General features: G+C 49.8%; 1 protein-coding gene across 1 annotated transcript in view; it reads right to left on the minus strand.

The window, feature by feature from the left end:
* Window positions 1-535: 535 nt before the first annotated feature.
* Window positions 536-21513, minus strand: part of PEX6 (peroxisomal biogenesis factor 6) — a 216075-nt gene continuing 195097 nt past the window's right edge. The window contains exons 16-17 of the mRNA XM_085610116.1: window positions 5057-5196; window positions 536-4659 (exon numbers count right to left, since the gene is read on the minus strand). Of these exons, the coding sequence (XP_085466242.1) occupies window positions 4523-4659; window positions 5057-5196 (277 nt within the window). The 3' untranslated portion in view covers window positions 536-4522. The remainder of the gene's footprint in view (window positions 4660-5056; window positions 5197-21513) is intronic.

The following is a 21513-nucleotide window of genomic DNA, read 5'->3' on the forward strand; positions in this document are numbered from 1 at the left end:
CTACATCACACCCAAAACATGGAACAACCTTCCTCAGCACTTTAGAGCCTCCTCCTCACTTCTTGAGTTCCACAAGAGGCTAAAGGCCTGACTCTTCGAATAACTCTGCAAGGACTTTTCGCCCACTCACCTGCTGAAGTGCTCGGATACCACCACAGAGAATTAGTCACGCTCTACAAATTAGCATAACATTAAACATACCATAACTTAAAACATAACACAACATAATGGTTGTCAGTACAGCCCCTGCACTAGAGAGGAAATCTGCCCCTCCCGCCCCCCCCAGTACAGAGCCTGCACTGCACAGGTAGAATGAAATTCCATCAGGAGTTCCTGCACATCTGCACAGTCACTCTATTTGAACCCTCCTCCCTGCAGTCAAAATATGAGCCCCCTGAAAAGTCTTACACAGTTACACTGAGTGTAAGGTACAGAGTACAACCAGGCATCAAACCCATTCCAGAATACTGTCTGCATCTGCTGGTCTGAAGGAGGGCAGGATGGGGAACGTTTCACTCACAAGAGGTATCACAAAAACAGAATAAAATATTTTATTTTACAAAATAATTTCACAGTTTGAACAGACAGGCATCCTCACTGTCTCAAAAGTGCATGGTCAAAAGAGTCCCAGTGTCAGACAGGTTTAAACACACATTTGTAATCTCACAGCCACCAATGCAGCTGGTTTGAAAGACTGGAGCAGTGATGCCTCTGGACAGAAGGGACACAGGCAGTTTTGGAACAACCAGAGACATACTGGGAAAGTTCATCAAGAATCTGGTGGTAACTATGGGAATGCTTCACTACTCTGAGGGTGAGAATGGAACATTCAACCAGGAAGGAGAACACCTGGATTTCAGCAACAGGCAATGTATGGTCTCCGAGTCAGGGGCATCGCAATGACAGACTAGAAGGCAGCAACGAATTCTGGGAACAACATCAGTACAGCAGGACCCCGGTCAATAGATGACTGGTCCTGGATTGAGCTACCTACCACTCAACCAGTGTAAGCTGGGACCGGTCCCCGATCTAACAGAGATAGGAGGGGACCCTGGCACAAGGCAGTCACTGGCACAGCTCTGGTGAAGACTGGAATAAGGTCACTGAATGCAGATGGGAGGACACACGGGAACAGTATAAATAGAGGCTGACATCTGTCAGTGAGCTCGGAGAGGAGCTCTTTTTCAGAGTGCTAATGTGCTCCAGCATCTGTCTCCAAGCACAGAGAGAAGCTCCCTTCAGTCATTAAGGGTGGAGAGGGGAAGCACTCACAGCACATTACCAGAAAAGATAGGGCGCCATGCTGGGCTCTTTAAAGGTAATGGGCCCTAGCTCATTACAAGTGCATGTTGGCACCAGTCGCTGAGGGGTGTGGGAGGGCCCTAGCTCAGCACCAGTGCATGTTGTAACCAGCCGGTGACTGAGGGGAGTGGGAGGGGCCCTAGCTCACCATTAGCATGTTGTAACCGGTCGGTGACTAAGGGGTTTGGGAGGGGCCCTAGCTCACCATTAGCATGTTGTAACCAGTCGCTGACTGAGGGATGTAGGAGTGGCCCTAGCTCAGCACCAGTGCATATTGTAACCAGGGGTGTGGGAGGAGCCCTAGCTCAGCACCAGTGCATGTTGTAACCAGTCGCTGACTGAGTGGTGTGGGAGGGGCTCTAGCTCACCATCGGGGCATGTTGTAACCAGTCGCTGACTGAGGGGCCCTAGCTCAGCATCAGTGCATGTTGTAACCAGTCGCTGACTGAGGGGTGTGGGAGGGGCTCTAGCTCAGCACCAGTGCATGTTGTAACAAGTCGCTGACTGAGGGGTGTGGGAGGGGCTCTAGCTCAGCACCAGTGCATGTTGTAACCAGTCGCTGACTGAGGGGTGTAGGTGTGGCCCTAGCTCAGCACCAGTGCATGTTGTAACCAGTCGCTGACTGAGGGGTGTGGGAGGGGCTCTAGCTCAGCACCAGTGCATGTTGGGACCAGTCGCTGACTGAGGGGTGTGGGAGGGGCTCTAGCTCAGCACCAGTGCATGTTGTAACCAGTCGCTGACTGAGGGGTGTGGGAGGGGCTCTAGCTCAGCACCAGTGCATTTTGTAACCAGTCGCTGACTGAGGGGAGTAGAAGTGGCCCTAGCTTAGCACCGGTGCATGTTGTAACCAGTCGCTGACTGAGGGGTGTGGGAGGGGCCCTAGCTTACCATTAGCATGTTGTAACCAGTCGCTGACTGAGTGGCCCTAGCTCAGCACCAGTGCATGTTGTAACCAGTCGCTGACTGAGGGGTCTGGGAAGGGCTCTAGCTCACCACCAGTGCATGTTGTAACTAGTCGCTGACTGAGTGGCGCTAGCTCAGCACCAGTGCATGTTGTAACCAGTCGCTGACTGAGGGGTGTAGGTGTGGCCCTAGCTCAGCACCAGTGCATGTTGTAACCAGTCGCTGACTGAGGGATGTAGGAGTGGCCCTAGCTCAGCACCAGTGCATATTGTAACCAGGGGTGTGGGAGGAGCCCTAGCTCAGCATCAGTGCATGTTGTAACCAGTCGCTGACTGAGGGGTGTGGGAGGGGCTCTAGCTCAGCACCAGTGCATGTTGTAACCAGTCGCTGACTGAGGGGTGTAGGTGTGGCCCTAGCTCAGCACCAGTGCATGTTGTAACCAGTCGCTGACTGAGGGGTGTAGGTGTGGCCCTAGCTCAGCACCAGTGCATGTTGTAACCAGTCGCTGACTGAGGGATGTAGGAGTGGCCCTAGCTCAGCACCAGTGCATATTGTAACCAGGGGTGTGGGAGGAGCCCTAGCTCAGCATCAGTGCATGTTGTAACCAGTCGCTGACTGAGGGGTGTGGGAGGGGCTCTAGCTCAGCACCAGTGCATGTTGTAACAAGTCGCTGACTGAGGGGTGTGGGAGGGGCTCTAGCTCAGCACCAGTGCATGTTGTAACCAGTCGCTGACTGAGGGGTGTAGGTGTGGCCCTAGCTCAGCACCAGTGCATGTTGTAACCAGTCGCTGACTGAGGGGTGTGGGAGGGGCTCTAGCTCAGCACCAGTGCATGTTGGGACCAGTCGCTGACTGAGGGGTGTGGGAGGGGCTCTAGCTCAGCACCAGTGCATGTTGTAACCAGTCGCTGACTGAGGGGTGTGGGAGGGGCTCTAGCTCAGCACCAGTGCATTTTGTAACCAGTCGCTGACTGAGGGGAGTAGAAGTGGCCCTAGCTTAGCACCGGTGCATGTTGTAACCAGTCGCTGACTGAGGGGTGTGGGAGGGGCCCTAGCTTACCATTAGCATGTTGTAACCAGTCGCTGACTGAGTGGCCCTAGCTCAGCACCAGTGCATGTTGTAACCAGTCGCTGACTGAGGGGTCTGGGAAGGGCTCTAGCTCACCACCAGTGCATGTTGTAACTAGTCGCTGACTGAGTGGCGCTAGCTCAGCACCAGTGCATGTTGTAACCAGTCGCTGACTGAGGGGTGTAGGTGTGGCCCTAGCTCAGCACCAGTGCATGTTGTAACCAGTCGCTGACTGAGGGGTCTGGGAAGGGCTCTAGCTCACCACCAGTGCATGTTGTAACTAGTCACTGACTGAGGGGCCCTAGCTCAGCACCAGTGCATGTTGCAACCAGTCGCTGACTGAGGGGCCCTAGCTCAGCACCAGTGCATGTTGGCACCAGTCAGTGAGTGAAGAGAGGGGATGGATGTACTTCCTGACACAGCAACAGAGGCTCTGGTACAGCCCTGGCTCAGGGTGGAACCATCCTGAAGCAGGAGGAGAGCAGATCCCTACAGTGCATGTGTTCATCCTCTAAAGGCTGCACTAGAGTCCAGAGGTCCTGCCCTTTTAGCATCAGAGCAGGAGAGCAGATCTCTACAGTGCTTGTGTTTATCCTCTGAAGGCTGCACTAGAGTCCAGAGGTCCTGCCCTTCCAGCCTCAGAGCAGGAGAGCAGATCTCTACAGTGCTTGTGTTTATCCTCTGAAGGCTGCACTAGAGTCCAGAGGTCCTGCCCTTCCAGCCTCAGAGCAGGAGGAGAGCAGATCTCTACAGTGCTTGTGTTCATCCTCTGAAGGCTGCACTAGAGTCCAGAGGTCCTGCCCTTCCATCCTCCGAGCAGGAGGAGAGCAGATCCCTACAGTGCTTGTGTTCATCCTCTGAAGGCTGCACTAGAGTCCAGAGGTCCTGCCCTTCCAGCCTCAGAGCAGGAGAGCAGATCTCTACAGTGCTTGTGTTTATCCTCTGAAGGCTGCACTAGAGTCCAGAGGTCCTGCCCTTCCAGCCTCAGAGCAGGAGGAGAGCAGATCTCTACAGTGCTTGTGTTCATCCTCTGAAGGCTGCACTAGAGTCCAGAGGTCCTGCCTTTTTAGCATCAGAGCAGGAGGAGAGCAGATCTCTACAGTGCTTGTGTTCATCTTCTGAAGCCTGCACAAGAGTCCAGAGGTCCTGCCCTTCCATCCTCCGAGCAGGAGAGCAGATTTCTACAGTGTGTGTGTTTATCCTCAGAAGGCTGCACTAGAGTCCAGCAGTCCTGCCCTTCTCCCGAGTAGCTACCCTGATGCAAATTTCTGTTGGATGCGCCTGTACTGCAGCAGTTCTTGCTCCGACACGGATGGCTGTAGTTGCTCGGCTGCTTGTACCAAATCCTCCATCGTCAAAATAAGCTCCAGCTTCTCAGCGTTCGACCCTGGAGGAGAAACGGGGAGATGGAGACATTAACCTTCATCTGCTATGAGGACGGTGTAAGTGCAGAAACAAGGCGACAGTCAAGAAACAATGTCCCTCAGAGCCCAGGAAACAGCAGATCACACTCTGGCTCACCAGGGTCTTAGAGCTGCTTCCCAGGGACCTGAGTGGGGTCGTGATATGGGAATCTATGGCCAGACAGGTACCTATGAAACAGTCACTGATCAGAGCACTTTGTACATGCTAGGACATCACCGATCGTCCATCACTGAAGTGAATTTCCATCAACAAGGCAAGAAGAAGCATAGTAGGAAGTCGGACTTATAAAACCCACACTGAAACCTGCTAATACCTGGTGTAACGCGATCAACACACCAGCAATGAAGAGCAGCTCATACCTTCCTCCAGCAGCGACACCCTCCGCTTGATGGCAGACATCATGGCATCTGAACAGAGCGCGTAGAGATCTGCTCCAGTCAACTGTGAAGGACACTTTTCAAGCACCACAGAGAGGTTCACAGATGGGTCCAGCTTAAACCTGCCGAGGAAGGAGACGATCAGATTGCATGAGAGGAGAAGGCTCAGTGAGAGTGAGGAGAGAGAAGGAGAGCAAAAAAACAGACAAAGCTCAAAGCATGCAGTATTGGGGGAGCTTAGCTAGACTGAGCTGCAGCAGTCAATTGGAGCCCAAGCAGAGACGGAGGGGTCATCACGAGTGACGGGTGTGACAGGGTAAGCCGCGGCTCTCACTTCAGGAGGTGCATCTGGAGTCTAGTGGTCCCCCTGTGCACAGCTGAGTGCATCCCCCCGCGGAAGGGGTAAATATCACCCCGGGTGACCTACTGGACACTGTACCTTGCAAGCATGGCCTTCGCTGGCACAATGGGGTGAGGCTCATCCCGCGCTACAGCTCTACAAGGGGAGAGAGGAGAGCAGTGCCCAGGAGACCTTGGTCTGCGTATGTTCTCTCCGTGGGGTGAGTCTGGGCCCTGGGGACGAGGCGGGACCAGTTGAGTCCCTGCAGAGCCTTAAAAACACAGCATCTGGTCAGCGATCTGCCCTGTCTCAACATATCCACATTACTTGAGGCCAACTTGCGCCACCCTGATACTGTCAGAAAAGCCTGGCATCTATGGATTCTAAAATGGATACCCTAAATGCCTGTATGGACTCCATTACAAAAATAGAAACCTTAACAAGCATGAAATCCGCCTCAAGAAGCAAAACACTGAATATTGGAAGAGAAAGATGGCATGGTGGCCAGGGGAGAGACAATGCAGAATATAGAGAACGTTCTGCAACTCAAGACGGTCAAAAATGAAGATTTCGAAGCTCGATCCCAGTGTAACAACATCCGCATGTTAGGTGTGCCGGAATCTGCGAATACCGGCCGCGCAGAAGATTACGTAGAGAAGATGCTGCTGGAGAGGTTCAGGCTTGAAGCCTTCTTACATCATTTGGTGGTTGAGAGGGCACACAGATCCTTGGCTGCCAGACATCTCCGTGCTGCCTCCGCCTGCCCCAAAACAGCATGCTTTTTGAATTCCCGTGACACAGCAACTCTGTTGGCAACAGGGAATAATCACTTTTGATGGCAACCAGGTCTCATTGTACTAGGACTTCACCGTGGCCATACAAAAAGCCAGAAGGAGACTCCTGCCACTTAAACAGCAGCTACTAAAAGCCAACATCCAATATGCTATGTTATACCCAGCCAGCTTGTGCATCCTACATGGCTGCAAACACCAGGTCTTCCAGACTCCCAAGGAGGCATCTGACTTCATTAAGAAGTTCCACGGTGTAACTGATCAAGACCAGTCAGGAGAAACTCGGCACAACACTCAACAGACTGAATATAGAACTGTTGCCACATCCAGGAGGATGCCAGGGCGCCTCCGCCCTGGTGTCGCATCATGTACTTGCATCCATTGCCTTTTCATAGGTGCTTGAACTCAAGGATACCCCGGCACCTGCCAACCATCATTGTGGGCGCACCTGCTGGTTTACCCAATGTCCCTGATGGGAACTAGCCCTTCATACCTTGTTAGTAACCTTTCTTGGTTCAGTGTGTGTTCTTGTTTAAAGAGAATGTTTTTGATTGTACTGAGAATGCTCAGCGGTACTATCCTATCAGGGTTGGGCCATCAGTGTGGGTGGATTGGGAGAGAGTGTGTTTCTTCTTTGTTTATGGGCGTAGGATTGGCTTCACTGAACAGCGGCAGACAGGACACTACAGTAAGCACTACAATTTCCCTAATGTCTGCACACGGCTTAGCAGACATCTTTTGACTTTTCTTACATTATGCCTACCACAGACACTGATCACATTGTAACTATGTCATGCCTAACCTGAAACTTTAGGGGCCTGGGAAGTCCACACTAGGAACAACCGGTGCTAGCGTGCCTAGATAGACATGGTGTCTCCGTGGCGTTGCTGCAGGAGACACATTAGCCCGCATTCGGACCCCCGATTGTAAAGCAATGGTCGGCATCCAGCTGTACATCCTCTTATTCATCCTATACTAGGGGGGTTGCTATAGTTATAATGGGCAGCCCCTTTACCATGACCATACTACCGGGAACGTAGGGCCTGACCCCGTCATGTTTGTTAACTGCTATGGCCCTAATACTGACGAGCCATGATCCTTTGACACTCTGAAGCAGGGCACTGGACACTGGCCACAACAACATGCTTTGGGCTGGGACTCTAATTCCACCGTTCATGACCACATTGATAGCACATTGATAGAACACATGCAAACCCCAGAGGAGGCAAACTGTTCTTCAGGCACTTGTGTGCCATTATAGACGATCATGCGTTAGTGGATCTATTGAGGCACCATAACCCACAGTGGCGAGAAGGCACACATTACTCCACTGTGCATGTCTCCTGGTCCTGGACAGACTACTGACCAGAGATGTTGAGACATGGGTCATAATTGTTCGTCACTTGGCTCATGCGCGGTCAGACCATTCTCCTGTGCTGTTGACCCTATGGATCCCACGGCTGTTAACAGGAGGGACACAATGGCAATTAAACACTAAGGCCTTTCTTGAATGACGTTGTCACGTGCGAGATTCAGGCAGCCATCATTGAATATTTTAAACTTAATTTGGGGTCCGTGAAAGAGATGGGAACCATATGGGAGGCCTTTAAGGCATTCACAGGGATCTAAGGGCACACTTGGCCGAACTAGAACTGAACGCCCTGGAGAGACAGTTACAAGTTGGACATAGTGTTTGGCTTCAGACGAGCATCATAAACGTACCGAATACATGGAAATAGACAGAGAAGCTACATTTTGTGGAAAGTATGCTTGAGCCTGGGCCTTTGGAGAGGGGGAGCTCCCAGGAAGATCAATAGCGAACATGATTAAATGACCATGGGCTGCCAAAACCATAACGTCTATTACTGAAAAAAAGGGGTTGAACGCGACTCTAAGCCCAAGATTTTACATGTATTCCACTCTTATTATTCTAGGCTCTATTCCTCTATGAGATTACAAACCCCTGAGCGAATTGGTGCCTACTTGGATGATCTCTCTGGTGTGACTTGGTGACGTCCAGCACCAATTCCTGGTGCAACCTTTCACGCATGATGAGGTGTGGGAAGTGATGAATGGGCCACCCGCATGTAGAGCTTCAGGATCAGATGGGCTCCCTGCAGAGTTTGATAAACATTATAGTGATATCGGTTTCCCACAGCTCCTGAATATGTTTGAGGAGGTTCGCACTCGCCGGGTACTTCCTCCCTCTATGGGGGAGGCCATTTTGTTGACCAACCTAAAACTGGGAAAACTGGCACAATACGGAGGTTCTTACCGTACATTGTCCCTCCTCAATTGTGACACAAAGTACTGGGTAAGCTATTCGCAAGCAGAATGAAGCTGCTCCTTCCTAACATGATCCGTCCGGATAAATCAGGGTTTATTCCAGGCCGCTCTATAGCCCACAGTCACACAATATTCGCAAAGTTTTTGCCCCGATTTAAGAGCACGGCCTGGAGCTTTTCACAGTTGCAGTGCTTTTGGACACATCCAGGCATTTGATTAAGTGGAATGGGATTAACTCTTCCTTATCAGTTTGCGAATGAGTATACCAGAAACCTTTTTACCTGGGTCCGCCTCCGTTACAGCTCTAAACCTCAGGTATAAGAAACAATGAATGTCTCCTTGATCCCCTGATGATCTCCAGAGACACTAGGCAGGGATGCCCTCTCTCACCAATTTTATTTACCTTGGCGGCCAGATTGCCCCAGCTTTGCTACACGCGCCACCACATCCTGATATCACTTTACATGGATGATATGACCCTACACTTGCTGAATCTAGGTACTTTCCTAAACATTCTGTAAGAGTACACTGATTTGGGCAGCTATCAAGGGGTCACTAATAATTGGGGCAAATCCTTAATCTTTTCCCTATTGGAGGGGGTGCAGCAATTTACCCCAGATTTCTCTTTAGAGTAGTGTGAGGGTTCGGAGAAATATCTGGGGTTGTGGGTTAGTCGGGACATGGATGCGGTGATCCGAGACAACTATGGACAAACGGCAAGAAAGATTGCGGACTTGTGTCCTGCTGTAACACTCTCCCTCTGATGCTGGCAGGTAGAATAGCTCTCATTAAGATGTAGTTTGTGCCTAAACTGCTGTACTTGGTCCTTAACATCCCTGTCCCTCTCTTAAAATGCCTTCTCCGTCATATCGGCTCCCAGTTTATAAAACTCAGCTGGGCCAAGAATAAGCAGCTCCATATAGGGTGAGATACAATTAACACGGTCTTTTGGCCGGGGAGGGTTTGAGGCTCCTGACCCAGAATTGTACTACCTTAGTGCCCAGGTCCATTTTGCACACTACTGGTACGGCCTGAGGACATCCATCCCCCATGCTGTGGTTGAGGCAGATGAGTTGGCACCTACATCGCTCAGAGCACTTCTTGGCTGGGCACCCCCAGGATATGTATTAAGCATGTCCACAGCTAACTGCACACAACGGGCATGGACTGAACTGGGCAGGCGTGAGGGCCTAGGGTACTATATTCCCCACTTCCCTTTTGCTCCACAATCCCCAGCCATGCACAAAACGATGGCCATTTCCCTGATGCTCAGCAGGGGCTGATACTTTTTAGGTGGAGCCTAGCGCAGCGCGCATGCGCTGCACTAGAAAATTACCTCTTGGAATCACTTCAGCTTTTCAGCAAACTTGTGCGTGTGGCTAAAAAAAAAGCCCGAGTTTGCTGAAAAGCTTAAGTGATTGGCCATTGCGTGTGGCTTTCAAAAATTGGAAGCCCGCAATTAGCCAAAGGTGGGGGCATGTCCTGTCTTCTCTCTAAAGGTTAATTCCCCTGGCATAGGGAGCTCGGGAGCGAGCAGCAGCGCGGCCAGATGCCAGCTGCATTCCTGACATTCCTTGTTAATACGTACTGAAGATATCCTCAGATAACAGCCCTCGCCTTGGGTGCTTGTGAGAAAATTAAGAGTAGGAGGGAGAGTTAAACGCCCAGTGTCTGCCAGGAATGACAGATACGTGGTATAAAACACAATGGAGCTTCTAGCCTTCCGGTTCACGGGTGGCGTTCCCACGGCTTGTAACCGGATAATTCCATGAACCGGATAATTCAATAAATACAAGACACCGCCGCCTCGGGAGCAGACCTGACCGCAAAGGCTCATAGAATCACAGCACTTCACCGATAACTCCCGCCGGCTCCCAAGGCTGTGCTCCTCTTCAATTGTGCTGGGGCTTGGCTGCCCGCCACAGGCTAGTATCACTCCATCACTTCCACTGCAGCCCATCGTCCTTTATGTCTGTGCCAGGGCTCTTTTGTGAACCCTTGGATGCCGAAGGCCCTCAAGCGCCCACGGTTCCCATCACGATGAGAACACGGTGTCCCCACAGAAGACGCCGTGTGTGACTGAACTTACCTTGCATTTTTCCTTCCGCCGTCGCTTTCCCGCCATTTGTGGTCTGGCCATCAGAGTAACCTCTACGCGTGCCAGTCAGGTGACAGATGAAAGCAGAGCATTCACCGAGGCCAGCAGCCAGCGTTAAGCCACTCGCCTCTGATTCAGTTGCAGGAGCACAAATGCTTCAATTACAATTTACCGTACTGTGTGAGTTACTGATCATTACAGCATGCATCGTGTTTGAAAAGAAGCATCTTCAACCTGTAGCACTATGCCCCCGATGGTGATCTCATGACCTGTCTGATAGCCGTTTACAAATATACTCAACGAAACACTTCCTGGCCTTTAACCTTGTCCTTCATTACTTTTTGCGCCAAGTAGTACCTCCAGTTTAGTTACACGGACCTTTATAGGACCATCGGGTTGAGTTAGAATGTCACCTATTGGCAGGGTGGCCACGTTTAAGGGGGAATATGTAGTAAAATGGATATTGCAGGTTTGCCTTATTTCTATAATTGTTCCTTTTGCGGTAAAACTTCTGTCTTATCTGAAGCACTTTTATGGTAAATCCTCGCCAAAAATAAAATCAGTCAGCCAGAACAATCAGCAAAATTCCAAAACAACAGGCCCTACGTTTAGGGATGTCGAGAGTGGTTATTCTAGTGTGCTTTACACAGTACATGAAGGGTAAAGGCAATGGTATTCACCAGGCAAACACATTTCACATGAAAGACTGCAGAGCAACATGACGCACAGCCTGACATGCCCAGTCTGAATATCGACTCTAAACTTTCGCCACAAATCAAGACTATGAAACCCAAATTACATTCCCTGCACATCCTTCTCATAATTCAAAAGCAAATTCAAAAACTGTTGTATTTTAAAAACGAGCCTTTTGTTGTTTCATTTGAATTTACAATTTCATCTCTTCATGGTCTGAAGTGCCATATGACGCATGTTAATCCAAATGTCAGGTAGGATAAGTTACTTACTTGTAATATTAGTTCTCTTCAGAGCCCAGATAGTGCAGCGTTTGAGTGGGCTGATGAACTGATTTTTCCATGTTCACATGAAGGCCCAAGCGGTGAATTAGATCTAGGCAGGTGCGATAGTGGTTCTGCACCATGTGAGGAGATAACACCCTTCAACAGCCAGTCTTCCAGGTATGGATACACAAACAGGCCTTGGTGATGTAATGCTGCAGCCACCACTGCCATACTTCGTGAATACCAGTGGGGCAGATTTGAGGCCGAACTGCAATACTCTGAACTGGTAATGCTTTGCGCCTACCATGAATCGCAGGAACTTGCGATGCCATGGAGCAATTGGAAAATTGGAATGTGGAGGTACGCATCTTGGAGATCCACCAAACACATCCAATCCCCTTTCTGCAGATGTGGAAATATTTGATGGAGCGCCAACATACGAAACTTCTCCTTTCGAATGATCTTGTTCAGAGATCGGAGATCTAGAATAGGTCTGAACTTGTTTGCTTGGTCTTTTTTCGGTACAAGGAAATATCTGGAGTAGACTCCTTTTGTGGGAGAGTAGGATCTGCTTCTTATAGTTACCCCCACTTTTTGCTGATGCTCCACTGTTTTAGGTCTTGCCTAGCTATTGAGTTTACGCAATCGCTATGCGAGACTCTAGTAAAAGGGGCATTTCAAAGTGCTCCCAAAAGTGGATTGCATGGCGAGCACGCGCACAATCACGTGCATCGTGCCGCCATGCAATCCGTTTGGGGAAGCGCTTCAGCCCACTGGCGCCCTCGGCATCATATACTTCAAAGGGTCCGCTCCCCCGCCTGGAATGCGCTCCCCCGCCCCCGCCAAGCGCGCGCGCTTGCTTTCACTTTCGTGCGGCGGCACCGCACAGCAGCATCACTACTTGCCTTTCTTTTTCTGTTTTTAAGCTCTGAAATGCGCCTACATGTTACAGAAATGCATTCTTTTAATTTTAAAGACATTTGATCATGTATTTGTTTGTGTCACAGAAACACGTAAACTGAAAATCTATGCATAGCATAGTGTTCCACCTGACTGGTATTTTGCTGCTTCTGTCACTGTATCCAGATATAGAATACCACAAGTAAACAAGCATTGGCATAGCCAATAGGTCTCGCTTTTGGGACATTATAAGTATTTAGTTATGCAGCACAATATCCTTGGTGCAACAACATCAACTGTTGCATGACTAAACACTCATAAGGTTCCAAAAGCGAGACCTATTGGCTATGCCAATGCTTGTTTCAACTTAGTCTGGCTGGGATCCTGCTAATCAGGACCCCAGCCTAGCTGCTTTCTCTCTAAATTGGTTGTTCATGTACTTTAGGTACACTTCAGATTGGATTCTGGGGTACCCTTATAAGTCCCTAGTATATGGTATACTATGTACCTAGGGCATAGGTACACCAGAGGCCTCTCAGGGGCTGCAGCATGCATTATGCCACCCCTGGGAGACCATTCAAAAGGACACAACAGGTCTTCTACAGCAGCGTATGTAAGGTGCCACACCAGTAACTGGTGTGGGAGACATGATTCGACCTTACTAGAGGGAGAAACATGACAGCACCGGTACAACCGGTGCCAACTTCACAGACCCTGGCATCACAAAATGGATGCTGGCAGCCACAGACACGAGTCTGCCCTTCTGCTGCTGGACGAAACTCCGGCAGGGAACGGCTGGAAAATAGGTTTTCTGTCACAGGGAGGTGTGACCACTTACCTGACAGGCTTTAGTGTATTTGGGCTGGGTGGGTGCACTCCAAGAATGCTTTGATGTGTGCACTGGGGGCACATTTGGTGTCCCTGTGCATAGTCCAGCTCAAACCGGTTGCAGGGGCTCTCAGCCCCTGCTCTGGCGCGAAACTGGACAAGGGACATGGGTGTAGCCACCTCTCTGTCCTGACCTTCCCATAGATGGGTCCCCAGAGTTTGTCCCACCCCTTCCTTGGGTATAAAGTAGGAACCCCTGGCTACAGGACTTTTGATTTACCTGGACAAAACTCTGCTACAGAATCCCAGAACTTCAACTATCTACACGACGTATGATGACCGAAGAATCTCCCTTGGAGTAAAGGAGTTACTCCCCTGCAAGGCAGGCACCAACGACGCATCTGTCTGGTTTGCAACTACGCAGCTCCTGAAGGACTCCAAAGGTATTGCAACCCAGGAGGTGGGTTTCCAAGCTTCCCCGAGGCCGATCCGTGCTCTCAGCAAACCTCAGATCCAAAGCCCTCGTGGGGACCGTGCAACCCGAACCCCTGGACACCATGCACATTTGCAGCAACATATGCTTTTTGGCGATTCCGGAGGCTGTGCTTTGGGCTACTTGTAGTCCAGACCCCGAGTAGTGATTCCACCGAAGATTACTGGCCTACACTCTACAAGAGTCCCGTGGGCTGGTATTTAGTGATTCCTCTCGAGGCCCCTTCGCGATCCCTTGTCTGTCGACTTGTCGGTCCCTGAGAAGGGTACTTTAACTTTCAAAGGGCTTACCTGGTTGCTCCGGACTATCCATCGCTTGGGGAGTCCACAGGACCTTGCTGGTCCACACCGAAGCCTTTTTACTCTCACCACATGGGTTGCCGTTGCCAAGGCTTGTTGGTCTCCAATCCGGATACCAACCCCCCAGCACTCGACATCCTTCATGGGACAGCTCGCCTGCGGACTTTTGTCGTCGTCTCCTGGTCCCCGTGGCAGTGGAGTCAAGCTTCACCTCTTTGCATCTGAAACACCAGACGTTGGTGGGCATTGGTCTACCGTGCCCCGTGTCACCCTGAAGTGACCCAGACTGTCCCCTCTGCTTTCAGGTTCTTCTCAGCTCTGATCCAGGCTTGGATCACACCGGACACTTTTCCTCTTCACAGCAGCAGCACTTTGCAGCATCACGCCACTGAGAACAACAAAGATTCCTGACACCATTTGACACCCATGGGCCCGGCTTCCCTGGGTGAGGTAACACGAGTACTCTGGTGCTCACGTGGGTGCTGGCCTTAGAACCTTCTACGTTTGAAAGGGTTTGCTCAAAGTCCTCTTCTAAGTGTCCTTAAGCTTTAAAATTCCAACCGCGACTCTCCCATAGGATTGTACGGAGCTCGCGGCTGTGTTCTCACACTGCACGCGTCCCCCACGGGTCCCCTGTGTCACTACCTTGGGTGGTTCCTTGGGGTCCCAGCGATTCTACGTGCTCTAGGCACTGTATCTAGTCAAGTCGTGGTTGTTATACCACTTTCTTAATATATGGTTTGGTCTCCCCCTAGGGCCCACTGTGTATTGTGCTATTTACTGTCGTTCTAGCGTATTAATATTGTGTGCCTTGCTCTCTAATCTCAAAGAGATTAGTAGAGTGTGTTTAGTAATAAATACATATATTATATATATACCTTGTGTGGTTCTCCTTTCATTTGGTCATTCAAGAGGTTATAATCTGGTAAACCAAGCTGCTTTACATTCCTTCGAGACTCAGCCTGAAGGCTGCTCTCCATAGCTACAACTAGAATAGCTTTCAATAAAGGTTGTCTTTAACATAATCATCAATAAGGGTCGTTTGGACTGGTACAGGGTGCCCACTAGAACTAGTGGACAGCATATCCCAGGGCAACTTCTCACACCTTTTCCCCGTTGAGCAGGAGGGACCTCTTCTATGGCTAGTTTCTTCAGAAGGGTCGACACTTCCTGACGCAGCAAATCCAGGTGTTGAGGACGTGATCTTACTGGAGGAATGTCTCTTGGAGGCGCGAAGAAACATAGCGCGTACCCTTGCGCAGGATATTAAGCACCCACTGATCTTGGGTGATGTTGCGCCACTCTTTTATGCAACTTGAGATACTTCCTCCCACTGGAGTGATCAACGGTGCTAGAGGAAGTGGAAACTCATTGCTTGCCTGGAGTTTTAGCTGTGGAGGAGGATTGCTGCTGATGCCCTCCTCTGCCTCTAGAGGAACGACGGCCTTGGTATTGAGATTTGGATTGCTGCTTTTGTGACCATTGAGGGGTTTGAACCCTCTGATGGTAGTTCTTGCGGTTATAAGGCCCGTAGCACCACCTGAACTCCTTTTTCTTCTCTAGGCCAACGGCCTTCAGTGTATCCAACTCGGCCTTCATTCTGGCCATCTCCTCGTCGGTGTGCGATCCAAAAAGGGAGTCACCAGAGGACGGAAGATTTAAAATACGCTGCTGAGCATCCGGTTTCAAAGCTGTTAGACGTAACCAGGAAGACCTCCATCCGCATATTCCATGCGCATATGAGTGTGCAGGCAAAGAAGCTCCATCCGCTGCTGAGCTGATCACTTGATTGGCTACCAGCTAACCCTGGACATAGTTTGCAAGTTACTAAAATTAGAATTTCTGTCTTTATATGCTATAACGCATATAGCCATTTCACAAAAGTGAAAATGCTACATTAGCAAGCCGTGAGAGAGGTGATGATTTTGGGATCCTTCCTAACCTAGGGAGAGAACCAAGCAGATGCCTTGAAAACAAAAAGCACATCTTCTTGAACGACTCGGCGGTGGTCCCATCCTCTGAGGACCACCCCAAGCACAGTTATTGGCAAAACCACAATCCCAACCAAAGGCCCTGCAAAGCATTATGGGACAAGATTAGCAGTGGGCAGTGAATATTATAGTATTCAATATCAAAATAATTCTACACAGAGCTGCAGTTCAACTAGTCGTTACTAGATGTCCCTCACGAGTCAAATGCAAAAGCATTGAAATTATTGTTACATCAAGCTGCAGTTCCACTCGTCGTTACTAGATGTCCCTCACGAGTCGACACGAGTCAAATGCAAAAGTTTCATGAAAGGGTTTCAATGCTTTTGCATTTGACTCGTGAGGGACATCTAGTAACGACTAGTGGAACTGCAGCTTGATGTAATAATTTCAATGCTTTTGCATTTGACTCGTGAGGGACATCTAGTAACGACTAGTTGAACTGCAGCTCTTTGTAGAATTATTTTGATATTGGACACTATAATATTCACTGCCCACTGCTAACCTCGTCCCATAATGCTTTGCAGGGCCTTTGGCTGGGATTGTATTTTTGCCCATAACTGTGCTTGGGGTGGTCCTAGGAGGAAGGGACCACCACGGAATCGTTCCCCAGCATGATATGCTCTTTGTGTTCAAGGCTTCAGCTTGGTCCTCTCCATAGGTTAGGGGGGACCCCAAAATCATGACCTCTCTCATTGCCTAACATTTTCATTCACAGTTCACTTTTGTGAATTGGTTATATGATTTCTAGCATGTAAAATTGCTGTAGCAAAGCATTTGTGGGTTATGTTGCTATTACTGCTACGCTACGTCCATTTTGCGTAGTACTGCAAACTACGCATGCTCCGTCAGCGAAGCGTAGTAATATGCCCAGGCTTACTACCAGCGCCCCTTCTGTTGTAAATTAAGGCAGAATGTGATTAAGCATTTACTGAAAACATTAGTGTTTCCCTTTTATCGTGTTTTCCCCATTATGTTGGCCGAAGTCCGGACTCCATTTTGTATTGACATGCTGCCATGTGTTCACCACGAGGAGAGTCCGACTTCTGTGTTAGTTGCTCTTGTAATCTGCCTAGCAACAGGTTATAAATAGCTCTCCCTTGTCCGTCTGGCGCATGCCCAGACTTGACCACATCTGTTATAATTAGCTTTGCTTGACCATGTGTTTTCGCGGGCCCAAGGAGTGTGTTAGCTCCGCCCATGTATTGATTCGGTATCGAGAATGACCCTAAATGGTAATGTTCTTCAACTTTGTGGTATCCACCCACTCATGAGCCCCTTCGCTGTGTATAAAAGGGGACTGTGTATGCAAGTTCTTTGTGCTACTCCTTGCAATACTGAAGAGTGTTGTGTGGATTGTAGGACCACCCTTAAGGGTTAATAAACGTTGTTTTTGTACTTTGCAGTTTCCGTGCCAACTTCCTTATAGATTCCGTTACAGAAGAGCGAACCCTTGTCTCTTGCGGGCCTAGCTGGGGCTTGTATTCATCAATTGGCGCCCGTCACGTGGGGCTCATCGGCGACTCAGATGCTCGAAGGACTGGTCGCGACGAAGGTGAGGAGTTTGGCCAGGGACGTGATCACTGCCAGCGGCGTCTTAGCCTTGGCATCCCGTGGTTTTTCTTCCTTCCCTTCCGAGCTGACCATCTGGGTGGCGCCGGTCATCGACTGAGACCTCTTCTGTCGGTCCTGCCGTGAGAGCCGTTTGGGCGATTGTGGAGCTTGGCAGTTGGAACCTGGACTCTTGATTGGTAAGAACCGTTGTACGGTACTTGCTCCGAGTTTTGAAGCCTGGTCTGGCTATTTGAGTTTGATTGATGGTGACTAGTCATATTTTGAATTTGTCTTTGTGAAAATATATGCGTTGCAACACATATAGGCAGGTAATGTGGAGAAATTTCTCCGGAGCTGTGTAAACTTTGAACGGCGCAACGATTAAGTGCCATTTTTCTTGATAATACTGCATATTTTGCATTATTCCTAGCATGCCTGCTTTTAGCGCACTTCGTAAGTGGTGCTGCTGTCTTGGGAACCGGTTGAACCTCGAGGAATCTGCTCCAGCTCCCCCAGAGGGGACTCCTAATAGGGATATGTACGTGAAGCATGGTCTTTCTTCCATAATGTACAGCACGTTATGGAGGAAATATACTAGGAAGGATCCTGAGTTGCGATGGCCTTTGTATGGATCGTTTGATATACGTAAGATTGAGTATGTGGAACAGTGTATGTGTAAGCGACGTGCTCGTCAGGATATGTTTGAGTGTGTGCGATTATGGGTGAAGGAAGTGCGTGAGCGAGAGAAACGTGAGAAAGCGCTGTTTGATAAGGAGCAGCGAAAGAATGATCATATGCGAGCACAGGAAGCGAAGCGTCGGGAGGATAAAGAGCAAACGGACAGACAAGAGAAAGAGCGTAGGCTACAAGTTTCGGGTCAATATGTTGTTCGTCAGCCGCTTTATCCTGTCCTTAATAATCCTGATGACGATTTTTATTTACTAGATCGCTCTCCGCCCCCTTATGTTGGCGCATCTACTCCACGGCCGCAAGATTCTGGCCCGGCTCCGGGTAAGGTCGACACACGGTCCATGTTATCGGCCGAGCATATGGCTGAGCTCCGGAAACTTTCCCTTCGTGCACTTAAGGGCAAGATGTCTATAGATGAGTTGTTCCATGCTTGGGGGTCGTGGCAAGATAGAGAGAGGGTGTATTTTCTGTCTCATTTTTCAGAAGAAGTAATCGCAGCTTTCCGAAAATATTCTAGTGTCTTTGAGCCTGACGACGTGTCTTTGGATGCCGGAGCATTACGTAATGGTGTTTTTTCTCCCCCTAAGGCTTCTGAGGCGGCTCGGCGGCTGTTCGCTTTGCGGGACGAGGTACTGGCCCTTAGAGAGAAAGCACGTCAACAAACGGAGGAGGAGAAGCAGTCGGATTCGTCTGCAGCAGGGGGCCACCCATCCGCCTCCCAGTCAGATAAGGATGACATAGTGCATGCTAAACCAATGCGAGAGGCGGCGCCTTTGTATGTTCCTCCTAAAGGAGCGGGGACTAGCTCGGATGTTAACTCCGCCGATGCAAGGGGATATTTTGTATATAACTGGGTTTATACTCCATGGCATAGGGCCGATGTTATGGCATTAAAAAAATGCGCTGCCTGACCCCCGCAAGAATCCAGCGGCCTTCTATGAAGAAGTCGAGGGGGCCTTGAATTCTTGCATTATGACCTTGGCGGATATAGACCTGTTCTTTGGCCTTATCCTACCGCCGGATACGTGGCGCTCTGTCCGGAAGGTGGATGATGCGGTTGCCTTCAAGGCCCGGTGGTCTGACCTTGAGGATGAGGATAGGGAACGGAAGCCCGCACAGAAACCACCCCAGAATATTTTAGATCTCCCTGCGGCTATTGTGGCTAAGTTGAAGACGATTATCCCCCCTAAAAAGATTGACTGGAATATGTTAGCAGCATGTAAACAGAAGGTTGACGAGTCAGTCGCGGACTTCTTTACGCGTTTTGAGGAAACGTTCCATGATTTTAGTGGCCAGTCGCTTACTGACGACACGGGCCGCCACCTTTTCGCGGACAAATATGTGGCTAATCTGCTGCCGGCAGTTGCGGCCCGGTTAAAAGCGAGTGAGAGTTCTTGGTCCTCCGCGACACCGACGGCCCTTCTGACCATTGCCCAGTATTATGAGCGTCAGGAGCACGAGGCGAAGGGCCAGGAGGAGAAGAAATCGAAAGATCTTAAAACCAAAGTGATGTTAGCACAAGTATATGGCCCGCCCCGCCGGGGTAATAATAATAGAGGAAGGGGCGGATCTTATGGTCCCCCTTCGGGCCGATCGGATTTGAATAGGAACCAGTGTGCGTATTGCAAGCAGTTGGGCCATTGGGCCAGGGATTGCCCAGCGTTGCGTGCTTCGCGTCAGGGGCACACTCCGGGTGGGCCGAGAGGTAGAGGGGGCTTCTCGAACTTTAGAGGGAATTCCAACGATAATGTCCGTTTCGATACTGCCGGACAGCACCGAGATAGCTCAAATGTTTTCGATCGCCAGCACCAGTATCATGTATCGGACAGCGATCGATTGGGATATCCCGATTCTCAGCATGCATAGGAATGCGTAGGATGGGGGTCCGAATCAGTTGAGGTGCCGGTCGATCAGACGGGTCCTTATGTATCGGCTGAGGTTTTAGGTTCTACTGATCAGTTCCTAGTGGATACAGGAGCGACACGTAGTGCATTGTCTAGGTACTTGGTTCCGGGGGCTCCCCCATCCGGCTCAATAGTTACATCGGTAGGGTTTGACGGTACACTTTCCCGAAGCCCTCTTTCACAGCCCCTTGCATTTAAAGTTGATTGTTTTTCTGCGCCTTGTCCGTTTCTGCTTGCTCCGTACACACCGGATAACATTATGGGCCTTGATATGTTAAAGCATTTTAGGGCTACAATTCGCTGTTCCCCTGAGGGTGTGAGGGTGATTTTAAATGACAACTACCCCCGATCTGGGCGGATGTGTACGATCTCAGAGGATGCGTTGTTGGCTACCCTCCCACAAACTTTATGGGCAACATCGGACACAGATGTCGGACAAATGGTGATTCCTCCGGTCCACATTAGTGTCCAGGAGGGGGCGGTACTACCGCGCCTCCCACAGTATCGTATTTCCCAGGAGGGCGAGGAGGCTCTCATACAGATTGTGCAAGACTTGATCGCAGTGGGGGTAGTGGAAGAAGTTCCCTATAATATCTGTAACAGTCCGATTCTCCCTATTCTGAAAAAGGACACGGATGCAAAGGTTTATCGGTTCATAATTGATTTGAGGGAGGTGAACAAGATCGTGATACCTCAGTACCCGGTGGTTTCCGATATCACGACGTTGCTTACCTTGGTCCCGCCTACGGCGACCGTGTTCTCAGTGATTGATTTGAAAAATGCCTTCTTTTCTATTCCCATTCACCCTGATAGCCGATTTCTTTTTGGGTTCACATTAAACAATAGATCTTATCGTTTTTGTAGAATTCCCCAAGGCTATACAGAAAGCCCTAGTATTTACAGTCAGGCTTTGAAGCGACAGTTGGATTCCTTTGTTTTACTCGAGGGGGTCGCCCTCATTCAATATGTCGATGACATCTTGTTGGCGGCTGACACCCTGGAGTTGTGTGAGAAAAGCAGCTTATCCTTACTTTCCTTTTTAGCATCCCACAATCATAAGGTATCTAGGAAGAAATTGCAATTCTGTAGACCAAAGGTGACTTATTTGGGTCACCTTTTGTCTAAGGAGGGGCGTGCACTCACACCAGATCGTATCCAAGTAATTTTGGACACACCAAGGCCATCCACGCAGAAGGATGTGCGTGCATTTTTGGGTCTTGTTTCTTTTTGTAGACAGTGGATATTGGGGTTTTCACACATAGCTAAGCCATTACTAGCGCTCTTGACAAAAGACACGCCCATCCCGATC

This window comes from Triturus cristatus, chromosome 6 (assembly GCF_964204655.1).
Source record: "Triturus cristatus chromosome 6, aTriCri1.1, whole genome shotgun sequence".
Lineage (NCBI taxonomy): Eukaryota > Metazoa > Chordata > Amphibia > Caudata > Salamandridae > Triturus > Triturus cristatus.